Source organism: Setaria viridis, chromosome 2 (assembly GCF_005286985.2).
Source record: "Setaria viridis chromosome 2, Setaria_viridis_v4.0, whole genome shotgun sequence".
Taxonomy (NCBI): domain Eukaryota; kingdom Viridiplantae; phylum Streptophyta; class Magnoliopsida; order Poales; family Poaceae; genus Setaria; species Setaria viridis.
The window spans coordinates 31,970,864-31,984,813 of NC_048264.2; the positions used below are offsets into that span (position 1 = coordinate 31,970,864).

Here is a 13,950-nt window from a genome sequence, read left to right on the forward strand (position 1 = left end):
AGATGGAAAAGCAATAATAGACTTTGCTTATGATTATTTCCTCTATTTGCGAACTGTTATCTTTATTTTTATTAGAACTGTTATCTTTATTTTTATTAGAACTGTTATCTTTATTTTTATTAGACCAGTTTAAAGCTGAACTTGCTGTAAAAGATTGCCTGTGTGCGGTCGCAAAGGTAGGAAACAATTCCATTTTCTAAAAAAATAGATTTTTTAAAAAGAAAAATGAATTTTGCCACTTTATTCATTACTTCTTTGGTTATGTATGCCACTTGAATCGATGATAGCAAGACCATTTCACTCACTGACGTGCACATTTTGTGAAGAGGTACGATTCCAATTTTCTCAAAAAAAAAAGTTGAGCCATGTCGTACACCCAATAGATAGATTCCTATAAAGGATCTTCGTTCACTTGAAAAACTAGGCTCTATACTGGCTTATTTTATGGTTTGGTTGCCTTGTCTTGGCAACGCGCAACGATCCAACCTCCCTAGTGAGGTTCTACAAAAAAAAAATTCTTTGAAGGAAAGGTTCTACAAATCTTCGAACCTTCGTGTTCCCTACGCGCAACCAACGAGATGCTCATGGCACCGATACACATCCAAGTTCCATGGCATGTTCGATGAACCATATCAATTCAGAAATGCGGCATCTGTCGGCAGGTTGCCCTCGATGATAGAATATAGCCATTGTTGAATCACCTTGTCCTATGAGCCTGACTGCAGGAATGGGATGCCCTCGCCCACTTCAGAAAACACGATGCCGTCTGGTCCGAATCGGTTGGTGCTTTAACAGCCGACGCCGCGGGTAACCGGGCGGGGCCAGGAGTTCACCGTTCACGTCGTCTCCATGTGCAATCTAGTGATGGCTCAGGGAGTCAGGAGGCAGCCCGGTGCCGCAGGCGCAGGGCCAGGGCGCCGGGGCACAGGGGGACCGGGCGCACGTCCGCCTCTGCCACCGACTCCACCGCTTGGCCGTCGTCGTCTTGCAGCGTTGTCATCTCATCTGAATATGGCCATCCCTTCGTTGATGCAGGTTCAGGGTAAGCACCTAACCTCCCCAACCGTCCGGAATAAGCACTATTGTGCCATCCAAGTCGTGGCGATTAAACACTTGATCATGATGGACTGATCACTGATGGTTATGGTAGAGTTCATAAAGCACCGAAATGTCAAAATTTGCTGCCTGAATTTTTCTTTCGCCAACCGCTACCGTTGGATTCGGCACACCAAGTTTTACCAAAAACAAACTCTGAAGTATGAACTACGCATATGGATGCAGCTCGGCAGCTGAGCAGAGGGTACCAAGTGCAGTGAAATTTGCCTAGAGGACGGTGTCACATTCTGTACCAGATCCAGGACTGTCGTTTGGCTGAACTACTACACCTCTGCACAGTTCGCCGCGAGCCCAGGCAACAGTCCAGCTCCAGCACCGTTGGTCCGTTGCCACGGCATCGGCACGGGCGTCGGCGCCGATCCGGGCGAACCACCCCAAAATAAAATTAATCCGGAACCTGTCAGTCAATCTCATGTTCACGCGACATTCTTGAAGCTCACAGTTCACCTCCCCTCGCCTCCGGGCGCCTCGCTTCACCTCGTGTCAGTCTCCCTCCTCGAGATGCCGTTCCTGCCTCCACGTCGCGGTCCGCCCCAGCGACCTCTATTAAACGGCGACACCTCACGCTGCCCCCGCTGCCACACCCGCCGCTTATCAATGCGCTGGCGACGGAGATTGAGCGAGTTCAGCGGCTAGAAGGATTTCGTTTCTTTTTTCCTCCGAGAGAATGCGGGGTGGCGGCGGCGGTTCCGGGCTTGGGTTTCGGGGCATGGTGGTGGAGGAGGGAGAGGAGGAGGAGGTGGTCTCGGCGCCGGAGAGGCCAATGCAGCGCCGCCGCCGGCGGTGGGGGGTGGAGGTGGACGACGGCTACTCACCGAGTTCCACGGGCGGCGGCGGGAGCAGCTGCTGCGACTCCTTCGGCTGCGACTCGGTTGGTCCTGGTTCTATCTAAGCTTCTTTCTTTCTGACGACTTCTGTTCTATCCATGGCCCGTGGGCCGTGGGCGATTCTTCTTTTCTTTTTTCTTGGTATCAAATTGATTCAATTCATGCATAGAGCGCCATGAGGAAGATAAAGGTTCGCAAATTTTGAGCTGGCGTTCACCTTTTAGAATGAAAAGGTCGAATCTTCGACACTTCGATATGATCACAAATGGGAAGCTTTTAGTTCTTCACTAGCTGGAGCTGGAGGCAAGTGGATCATGGCGCCGTGCAGATCTAGGTCGCCCATAGCCTGTCTCAGGTGACCGCAACCCTTTCAGAAAGAGGGCATTTTGATGGGATGTGCAAGGAGAAACTGGTACAAAACGAATAGATTAGCTGCGAAATCGACAAAGCAGTGAGGGCCCGAAAAAATTTGACTTGAGCGATAGACATCATCATCACCACCCTGGATCCTTAGCAACAAAAAGTTGGGCTGCCTTTTCTGACACGATAAAATGGGCGCCATTGGATTCTCTTCACCTTTTTTTCTCCTCCTTTTCTTGAGATTTACTTTTAATCACTGGAGTTATGATGATGGTTGGCTGCAGCCTTTGGCCGGGTTCGTGCGCCCAGATGGTGACCCAGACACAGATCTGGAGACAGATGGGTTGGCCACTTCCTCCTCCAGTGGTAAGCACAGCGCTGTAACCAGCTCACAGTTTGGATTCTTACTGGTGTCTCAATCGGCCTGAGAGCAACCTGACAGCCCTTTAAAACGAGCTCGTATTGTTCATAAGCTTCTGCAGCCTTCACGGAGCGGCAGGACGACGAGGAGGTGCTGTGCGGGGTGAAGGAAGAGGAGTGGGCGAAGGTACAAGAATCGGCCAAAAATCTAGCAGGCCGTGCCACTCCAGGTACTGTGTTAGGTTTTCGAGTCTTCAATTGGTTGGGTTGTGCGAGGTTGTCAATTTTTGTATGCTTGTATGTTGTTCGACAGAATGCCACAACGAGCGGTACGGAACGGAGGCTGCTGTTCTTTTGCATGGTAGGAAGGGGTCGAAACAGCGACCAGCCTCGCTCGACCTCAGTAGCCCTGGGTTTCATGGAGCCACATTTTCTCCCAGTTTCGTGGTTGGTGGTGTGGGGTTGATGAAAGCATCACACATCAGGTCAGACGTGTTTCATAGTCCTGGAACACCGAACTATCCACGGCACCGTGCATCAGTGTTGGGGTTCCAGAAAGGGTGGTGCTCTGAGAGAGTGCCGCATCCTTCTAAAGCAAGTAGGAGGTACCCTGGGAGCAGCATGGCATTTCCTTACAGCAATGGGAGAACATTGCCCTCGAAATGGGAGGACGCTGAGAGGTGGATCTTCAGTCCTAATTCCAGTGATGCTCTTATAAGAAGCACGGTTGCTCATGCTCGGCGACCAAAGTCTAAAAGTGGCCCCTTGGGACCTCCGGGAAGACTTGGCGGACAGTATTCATCTGTTTCTTCGGTGTCATTGCTTGACAGTGGGAGAGCTGGGCCTATTACATCAAATTCACCTTTCATGGCAGGAGTACTAATGCCGGAACATGTTTGTGGTGGGAAAAATGCAAATGGAATGTATTTGGGTAGACCAGCTGGTGACGAAACCGCCATAGGAAGCAGTGTCAGGTTTTGCGCACCGAATGGTGTGTCTCATGCTATTCGATCATCAAGAGTTCGTCGTCGATTAGATGCTGCTGTCGAGTCATCTGCTTCATTGCCTAGCACACAAGAATCTATCCAAGGTATTTAGAAATTGTTTCCTGTGCACAGATTACATATGCATCATTGTTTTTAATTCCATTTAGCCTACTGTTCAGTGTCAAAATATGGTTCGGTAGTAAGGGGGCGTTTGGATCCTTGAGCTGAAGTCTAGTCCATGTTACATCAAATCTTCGGAGACTAATTAGGACTAAACATGTTTTAATTATAAAACTAATTACACAGATGGAGGCTAATTCACGAGACGAATCTATTAAGCCTAATTAATCCATGATTAGCACATGTTTACTGTAGCATCACATTGTCAAATCATGGACTAATTAGGCTTAATAGATTTGTCTCGCGAATTAGCCTCCATTTGTGCAATTGGTTTTGTAATTAGTCTATGTTTAATACTCCTAATTAGTATCTAAACATTCGATGTGATAGGAACTTTAGTTTGGACTAAAGAACCAAACACCCCCTAAGTTGACGAAGAAAAAACACTTTAGTTATTGTCATGTTTTCTAAAGCATAGAAGGCAATGTGAAATCCCGTATGAATTGTATGATAAAAATAGGCTCTGGGCAATAATATGTTGAAGTGTTTTATCCTATTTTGCACAGCAGATATTCATAGAAAGTGACCTTTGTGTGTGGTATCCTGAAAAAGAAGGTAAATCTTCATCTGCTAACTATTCATTCAATTTCTTTTCAGGTGAGCAGGTTGAAATCACAGAAGATTCAGCTACTACTTTTGCCTCAATGATTTCTAGGAAAGATGCTGCAACTCAAACTAGCCCAGAGCTAAGTAGGTCCTCTTCGCCCAACACCAGACCAACATTTACCCGTTCATTGTCGACGCAACAAGTCAAAGAGAGCGAGAGCTGTTTCTCAGATCTTGAGATCAGGGATGTTCAGATGGATGATCGAGTGACTCTGACTAGGTGGTCAAAGAAAAATGTAACACGATCATCTAATAAGAATTCAACAAACATAATAGAGTGGAAGGAAAAGACAGTGGAATCAAAATCTTCGTCCTGGGGCTTTGCCGAAGCAAAGTGCATATCTAGGTAAGGGATCATTACATATTCAGCTGTTTTGTTTCTTGATGTGCATTTCTCTTGGGCACATGTATTCTTTTGAGCCAGTAGTTTATTATCGTAGTACTTGAAGTCTAATTTCCAAATAATGTTATGTGTCCTGAAGTCTCTTGTCCTGCTTATCTGTCTAATATGTGCCCAAGTCTTTACAATTTATCAATACCTTTTCAATATATATTTATGCCCACAAATTGTGAAAGCTGATAACTCTCTATAATATTATAAGGATTGAGAGAGAGGACGCAAAAATTACTGCATGGGAGAATATTCAAAAAGCAAAAGCTGAGGCAGCAATTCAGAAGTTAGTGGTATGTTCTTTGCTCTATTTCTAATTGTATTGTGCTATTTTTAACTAAATTGATGCTAGTATTATTTGTACTACAACAATTGATCTATTTTCTAATGCTATCTATTTTGTGCCCACACTTCTATAATAATATCAGATTAAGCTCGAGAAGAAAAGATCATCTTCACTTGACAAGATTTTGAACACACTCAAGTCTGCCCAAAGAAAAGCGCAGGTGATGCGTGAGCGTGATGCAGCAACAGCAAACCAAGATGAAAAAGGCTCTAGGAAGGCAAAAAAGACAGCACAGCTTAGCAAGAATGGCCAAATCAGTTCGCTGAGTGGCTGCTTCACATGTCATGCTTTCTGATACATGTGCCTCCACAATTGAGTAAGTTGCTTTCGGACTGTTACTGTGCATTGAATGGTTTTTTCTTTGGTATTGAATTTTCAAGTAGTTTTGATGTTCTGTTTCTCAGTGAGCAGTATTAGCTGCCCTTGCAGCAGCATCTGTACTGCACTCTCTATAGCATCAGGATTCAGGCAAGATAGTAGTATGCTGACAAGGAAATTGCCAGCCAACCTTTTGCCTAGTATGTCGACCACTTTAGTCGATTTGATGTTTGCAGAGTGTTCAAACCTGTGCCAGCCAATGTGAAATCATCATGATTGCTTTCACAAATCTGGCAGATTGGGCTAAAAGAGCGATATTGATATATACTCATATAAATCACGCAACTTTTTAACATCCACGGAATTTGTGTCATATTCTATTGGTCAGCTCCTTCAGTTTTATAGGTTCTCTTATGGATATACATTATTCAGAATCTTTGCTATGCAAGTCCTGAGGTTAACAATCTTGAGTCTAGTTCGGTTGTTGAGGTTGTAAAATTGCCTGAAATAATACTTCATCTATTAATAGCTTCTCCATGCATACCAAGACAGATTCTCAAGCCTGTTTTTATCGTGTGGTCAGATACTCAGATGCCAAGTATTTCAGCACCGATTTCCTTTTCCTAGAACCATGACTTGTTTATACTTTTAACATCAAGACTTGTTATTTTCAGGATTCGGCCCGAGGAATTCCTTTGGATTCTCTACATCAAAATCAGGGAGAAGTTCAGACATCCATCATATTTCAGTACATAATAACGATACTTCTGCATCTGGAACTTACGTACTCAAATCTTCCAAAGATGCTAGCTGCAGCTGCTACGATAGGGACCGTGCAATATCTACAGTGCTGCTCTGTGTTAGTTTCGATTGCGCCAAGGGGACAAAAGAAAATGGAGCCACGAACGAAAGGGGGAATGGTTCTGCATACACCCCATGTGGTCGATGCCCCGGCATAACGATAGAGGCTTCCTTTATCATTGTTCCATTTCCTAGCCAGCCTTGTATGCTGTAGCTAGGCACTGTGAGCCTGTGATGGCTGTGGGCTTGCCAGAGCTGATATGGATCATACGAAGTGCAATTCCAGATCGAGAGACAACAGAATCTTCAGGTATGAGGAGAAAGCATTGCCTGCTTGTGCTGGTGAGCACCCTGCTGATGTTGCAAGGGAACCATGCTACTTTGTTGCTTTTGTTTGGTACAGTGCTTTACAAGCATGCGATGGTGGTGGCTGCTTGCATTTGCTTTCAGCATCAGCGTCGGTGTGTACCTCTTTTAGGAACTTGAGATGCTGGTTTGGCCTGGATACTTTAGAATATCTTTGCAAATGTACATATATACCTTTGGCATTACAGCATCTGTTTCCTATGTTGTGGGTGTTTTTACAGCAGTTTTCATCTGGAATGTTAGTGGTTTCTTTTGACATATTCTTCGCACGCTTGGGTGGCATATTTTACATTATCTTTCAGTGGGCCATTTGGTCGGACAGGATAAGATGGCTTTTGACAAGGCTAGTTTGTTGTGCACCTGCTCGCTCGTGCTGCGTGCATCTGTCCGTGGTTGACTGCTAGTGTTCCCGCACTTGATGAGTTGATGTGTGCATATATAATTATTACTCTTGTGTTTTCTTCTCTTCACTGCTGCCCGACTGTGATATGATCGCAACAATCCATGTCACATGATGTATCTACTCCCTCCGTCCCATACTAAATACGTTTCATTTTTATTTTTAGAGTTCAAAATTTATCCTAAAATAAAATAAGTGCATATATAGAAATAGAACCACTTAACTCATAGTTATCTTTTTCTATTTTCTCTCCTTCCAAAGTGCAATGCTTTTTTCTATTTTCTCTCCTCCTAAAGTGCAATCCTTACATTTTATAGTTCTATCATTGATCTCTTCCCCAAATTTTACCTAAATTTTAGAAGTGTATTTATTTTGGGACGGAGGGAGTAGATTAGACGTGAGTCAGATTATCAACATTGACAGGCTTTGGATGGAAACTTACTGGCCTGATTAAGAGGTGGCAGGTTGAAAGACCGTATCCTATCGCGAAAATACGGCTTTAGAAATCAGAACAATATTCCTCTTAACGGAAAACTGACATCCGAAGCTAAAAAATAATTTCCATTCATTTTTTTTCTTTGATTGTCAAAGATCGAATTGGTTGAGTTTTTCTATAATATTGTATTATCATAACTACAAAATACTAATAATTGTAAATAGTTTTAAATGCGGATCTAATGGTACCAATTTTTACTGTTCAGAGTTGAAAGAGAGACAATAATTGAATGAATGATCTGGTATGCCCAAAGGGCATCATGTCTCTTGGGAGTTGGTCCCTTTATGAAAGGGTGTGACCTTTCACCTCTACAATTATCTATAATATTAATTCATCACTAATAAATATTTCACAATACTCCCCCTTGATCAATTAGCTCCTTATAAGTTTCATCATGTAATCCTTGTTCAATCATCTTTGATTATCATATGGGAAAAACTCCTTCAAAAATCCTATGGGAAAAATATTGAGGAGAAACCAACTTGTACGTCCATATGCCATTAAAACTTCTTGGAAAAATTTAAGGAGAAAATGATATGGCATATTTAGATTATTGTCTCATTGTAAACTCATATGAGAAAAACCTTGAAAAGGAAAACTCATAAGTAAGTTTGGAGATTAAGAATATTATGATATGAGGATTATATTCGAATAACTTTCCCCAAAACCTAATGGGAACTTAAAAACTCTTGTAGAGAAAATAGAAGATATGACATAAAATCCCAGTGGGAAAATTAGGTGATACGATATATATTTTTGTATTGATATTGTCTCATCAAAACCTTCTATGAGAAACTTTTGTGAGGAAAAATTCATATAGAAAAAAGAGTACAATATGATGATAGGTTAGGGAGTTTCTCCTGAGCCTTACAAAATTTAAGTTGTCGCTCACCACTTATCATGAACACCATTCTACGATGTAATGGTGGATAAGTATATTAGTGAGTATATTTTGTAAGATGTTTATTTCCTTGCTTTGTAAAAATGAGGATAAAATATTTTGGGCAATAAGTTAATGATATTGCTCATATGTAATATGGTTTCATCCAAGCAATACAAGTTGCATTATCATTTATGGATAATGTTTAGTGATTTGATGGAATCATATTTTATCATTCACCGAAGTCATACATATACATGTGATGCTTCTGAATGATGGATAAACGTTGCTATTAGAGTTTATTTTGATGACTCACATATGATCTGGCACTACGGGACCAGTTAGCCAGTGTCTTGATATCCCACTTTGTCATGTCTTCAAATAAATCAAGATCTTTTGGTGCTATTTAGATATATATGGATATCCACTTCGAATCCCATCAGTACGGTGTTTGTTGGAGTTGCACTAATTTGAGCTATAGTAAAGTATCTACAAATGCAGTATTAGGTCTATTTCATTTTGTATAATACACAAGTACTTTGTTGGCACTAAATTTTATCATCCTAGGGGCTAAGTCTTTCCTACCTTAACTGAATTGACACTAGGTACGTACCTAGGATATTGATCCATCTTTAGGGATTGAATGACAACAAGTGTTGATGGATATGCTTGTCCAATATTATTTGAATATTGGTATACAGTATCAATTGAATATTGATAAACTGATATATATGCATAAGTTGTAAACTTAAGTATTGTTTGGTTTTACCTAAATTTTCATCTCAAATTCCATCATAAAAGGATTGCTTATTTGTTTATGTATGTTGAGATGATGGAAAATCCAATTTAGGATTTATTTGTGAACACACATATACAATCATTATGATTGGAGTAATCCTTCTACGGAAGATACTCACTTAGTCAGTTGTACCACAATCAACTTGACTGTTTCAAGCCATTTAGTGACTTGAGTTATACAGAATATATGTTGTGATTTCTATTTAGATTTGGAATGTGAAGTCCGTCGAGGACTTGTTTATCCAAATCTACCAAAATTATTTGATCTGCCAATGATTAATGGAATATAATTTTCACATATATCACGAGGGTATATTGCTCGGTATCTGTGTGAAACCATTGCTACAATCTCTCATTATCTCACCACCTTGCTTTCATAAAGAATGCATTTGTGAGAAGATGATATTTTGTGGTAAATATCTCTCGCCAGTGAACGAGAGAAATTCTCCATAATTGCCACCTTTACTTTGACCCAATTTGAGTGTTGATACACTCTGCCTAGAACTTTTGGTCTTGATCCAGTTTAGGGTGTATAGCAATTTTGAGGAGCATATGTCAATAATTTGTAGTCTTTGTATAATTGATTCAATGGAACCAATATAGCATGTGTAATATTAACCCTTTAGAACTCATATCTCATTTCCCACGATGGTAGAGTTAGGGTGTTCCAATGACCTAGTGCCTGAATTTATGTGCACATGTACTGGGATTTTGAATGTTGAACATTCATAGGCTTTGGATTTTCAATATCCATAAAGTGTCTAACAACATGCATGATGTTGATTTGCATTTACTATCTTGGAGGATGTCTCCCCCTATTTCCGCTGATGCTTGTAATAAGCTATATCCCAATTGATCATACTTCTCCACCTCTTATTTTAATTTGGGAGTTGAGTGATTCTGTTATATATATCATCACTCTTTCTGGCACATTAATTGTAGGGATTGGATAAGATGACACTTTTTATGAGCAAATGCATTTGGCAGGTTATTTGTATTGTGTTACAAAATAAAAGATATTCTAAACTGTTGGTTCATATATTCTTTGGTAACATTGACTGTATGTAACATTAATTTTGGATTCTTGGCATTCTATGTGTGGTATTAATCTCTCCCTAGTGCCTGGAATTGTCATCAAATTGTGATCAACATACGGGCTTGTGTGTGAATCCCTATAAGGGACCTATGGTATTATACGAATGATGGATAATAATACCTTGTATGGGTCCTCAATGTCCATGATGTATGCTGAGGTGGGGATATCGGTATGTGCAAAATATAACCAAGATGCAGATGGGAAATATTTGGCTGTGGTCAAATTTCCACGTACTAACTGCAACGGAGAAAGCTGTATGATTGCAGTTTTATAAATTTAGATTATTCAATGTGTAACTCCTCATATTACCAACTTGATGTTGATAAATTGAATTCTATTTGGATGGTCATACAAATAAGTTATCTCGATAAGAGATTCAATTAAGCCATAATTGGTATGAACATAGGGACTTAGTGATTTAGTTCCCAAAACCAAATAATTCCATATGAATGGATTTGATCTTGTGTCCAGGAAAATTTTGCTCTAAGTTGAAAAATTAAAGCAATGAATTTGGTAAAATTGTGATGCCTTATGATCAATAAGTGACACATTTGGGACTATTTTAAATGCATTCATGAGCACTTTAGAGTGCCTAGATAGTCCATAAATGGATAAATATGGCCAACTTATCTTGAATGTGTTCAAAAAATTTAATGGCTCGTTAATTGGAATTTTAAGGGAAGAGGGCTTTAAAATTAATTCTGTTTTGACACATGCGGTGCACAAAATCTGAGGATTTTGAGAATGTATGCTATGACCAATAGAATTGATAATAATTTTTCTTATCATTCATGAGTTAGAATGGCCAACATTGAAAAATTATGTTATACGCAACATGCCATTCGGGATTGATGTATGTACATATAATACATCCCAGATGATATGAAAGGATTGTTATGAATATTTAATTTCCATGTCCATTGTACCAAGTTGAGTGCTAATAGCATTTTTCTTAGTAATAGATTTTGATATGAAACCATACGAATGGATGTCATGAAAACATATTTGGGTATTTGTAGAATACATGAGTGCATCTATGATTAATAATTGAATACCCGTAAGGAGAGTATATACCTTCCATAATTGTGATAGTGATAATTTGATCCACTAAACAAAACTCCTTTTCTATCTGGTTGGATCTTGAATAAATACTATGTATGAGGTACATGATATTAATGATGAAAAATATACTACACGTAGTAGTATAATATTGAACTAATGATAATTCTAGGGATAATAAGGAGACTTTTGGAGGTCGCATTTTTGAAGTGAGTTTCAAATTTATCCCCATAAATTCGCATGCCTCCAAAGATGTGGAGGTATTGTAGAATCAAATATTTAATTTGAAAATAATCTATACATGAAATGTACAACCACACTTTAGACAAACGTGAGACTTATCATTATGGTCACTTTTAAGTAAAATGAAATTTTATGTACGGGATCCATTGTTTTGTAAATTCCATGAACTGAAAGTTCTATTCTTTGTTGATAACTCTACTTGGAGTTCAAAGAATAAATGGATCTTGCTCCTTTGGATACTCATATTTTGAAAAATATGAATGGAGGAAATGTAGTAACATGCAAAGGTGCATGTGTGGCAATTTCGAAACTGGATTGGGTACTTTGATTAGGGTAGAACTATTATGGCAGTGGTGCCATGAGTCTCCTGATGATATTGTTGATATCAAGTGCCCATGTTGGAGGATAAATCCCACCCAATGCGAATTCAGAATATTCCATTTTGGAAACATTAGTCATGTCCTACATGAGTTGATCATGTATTTTGATGATTTTACTTGAGGAATAAATTATATAGCATGAATATATTGTTGTGCAAAATTTATTTAATCAAGTTGATACTTGATTATAAGTGGACTATTCTATAATTTGCAGGTGATAAAAATCAGTGCACATGTTCTGGCCTCCACTCTAGTGAGAATAGATGATTTGATAATCATTGCCAAAACATAATCTCTGTATATATATGATAGAAGATAGTCACCAAAATTTGTGGCACTTTTTCTGCTATTTTTTAAGCAAAAGTTGATGCCTAAAATTTGAATTCAAGTGAATTATTCTATGCAAAATCTTGTATATTCAAAAATGTGACTTGAATGACAAGTAGTGTGAACCCCATCTTTGATAGGCGATGAAATCGCTGCTATTATCGAGTGTGACTCAATCATCATGTAATAGTGAGTTAACACATCAAAAGATAAGCACCAAAATGGTGTAAACTTTGAAGTAGTGGATGAGGAACTCGTTGCTATAGGCATAGTTTGCATGAGTGCAATAAAATGCCTTAGACTCCACTCATATATGTTACACTAGTAATAGTAGATGGTGACTTGGGGAGAAATCACCATGTTGGTGTTATGATTATGTAAAATAGTGAAGGCAAGATGATTCTTGCAACAAAAATTAAGGTATATGTCAATTGGCAATGCAACTACTGTAAATGCATTATTTTCACATCCATAGCCTAAGTTAGATAGTTGCTACCATATGTTGCAATTTTAGTGAAATCTTTATTGACTATATAAGCCATTTTCCTACATGAGAGAACCATGTATAGGATTAGTTTACAGAGGTAAATTTGTGTTGTAAAATGAGCAAAATAGTGAATGTAAGATGATTCTTACAATAAAAATTAAGGTGCAGGACATGTTAATTCCTGTAGGAATTAATAACTTGATAGTTATATGCAAAGTTGTCCATTTATATGAAAGTTAGGTATATCATTGAAGGTAATCATCATAAGATGTAGACATCTCAAGTGATGAGCAAATGTTGCCTAAAAGCACGATTTCTGGGCAAATAAATTCTTAGAAAAGAACTTATCACAGCCAATGCCTAGGTCACATCACCTTGTGTTGTTCCAAAAATCTTATGTATATGCAAACAAAAATAAATTGATTAAGATTGATTATGCAAACAAAAATAAATTGCATAAGTAAAGATTGTTCTAACACCAAAGAAAGATCTGTGGATCATGATGATGCTCAATTACTGAGGTAATTTTGATATTACATTGGTGCTAATACTTGATGATTTATCTAGCTAATTAACAATACACCATGTAAATCATTCGGAACGTAGACATGCTAGAACATGTAAATTGGTTAAAACTTGGGGCTTTTTATTGAAATTAGAGGCAACTGGGGTTGCAGCCGAAATTGGGCGCACTCCCGCATCGGCATGTTGCGCGGCGTGACCATACTGGTCCAGCATAGCCCGGATTCATGCGAGGAGGCACGGTTAGTGTTGGCTTGTTGCGGGGCCGTCGGCCTCTGTTGCAAGTGGTGGAGACCATCACGGCCGCTGCTTGGATGGCAGCGTGGGAGGGCCGATCGTGTGCCGCTCCCCCTTTTGCCGCGAGTTGTTTGTGGCTTCACGCATAGGCGATCGTCATGGAGACGGACCTGCGTGTGGTCATGGTACGGGCGCTGCCAGTACACGGATACGTTGTGGACTGTGACCTAGCCGAGGGTAGGTGCTGGAGCCTGGAGGCCCGGCGATGATCCGCGGTCAAGAAGCCGGTCGTGTGTGCTGCTGCCGGCCGCTTCGGCAGCCCAAGCAGAGCCACTAGTGCGCGCAGAGGCAATACTAGTAAGCGGTCG

The 13,950-nt window shown here is 40.1% G+C and overlaps 1 protein-coding gene across 2 annotated transcripts; it reads left to right on the forward strand.

Annotated features, from left to right (window-relative positions):
- Positions 1-1,555: 1,555 nt before the first annotated feature.
- Positions 1,556-6,915, forward strand: LOC117844588 (uncharacterized). 2 transcript variants are annotated; one of them, XM_034725309.2, is made up of 8 exons: positions 1,556-1,987; positions 2,588-2,669; positions 2,786-2,893; positions 2,977-3,753; positions 4,427-4,781; positions 5,038-5,119; positions 5,255-5,488; positions 6,165-6,915. In XM_034725309.2, exons 1-7 carry the CDS (start codon positions 1,784-1,786, stop codon positions 5,465-5,467), a joined length of 1,821 nt encoding a protein of 606 aa, XP_034581200.1. In that variant the 5' UTR covers positions 1,556-1,783; the 3' UTR covers positions 5,468-5,488; positions 6,165-6,915. The 2 variants fall into 2 exon arrangements, with proteins under 2 accessions (XP_034581200.1, XP_034581199.1); XM_034725308.2 differs by having other exon boundaries at positions 1,558-1,987; positions 2,777-2,893.
- The last annotated feature ends 7,035 nt before the right edge of the window (positions 6,916-13,950 follow it).

Coding starts and splice junctions, on each gene's coding strand:
- LOC117844588 (XM_034725308.2), top strand. CDS start 1,784: ATGCGGGGTGGCGGCGGCGGTTCCGGGCTTGGGTTTCGGGGCATGGTG. Junction 2,670..2,776: donor GGCCACTTCCTCCTCCAGTG/GTAAGCACAGCG, acceptor ATTGTTCATAAG/CTTCTGCAGCCTTCACGGAG. Junction 2,894..2,976: donor AGCAGGCCGTGCCACTCCAG/GTACTGTGTTAG, acceptor GTTGTTCGACAG/AATGCCACAACGAGCGGTAC.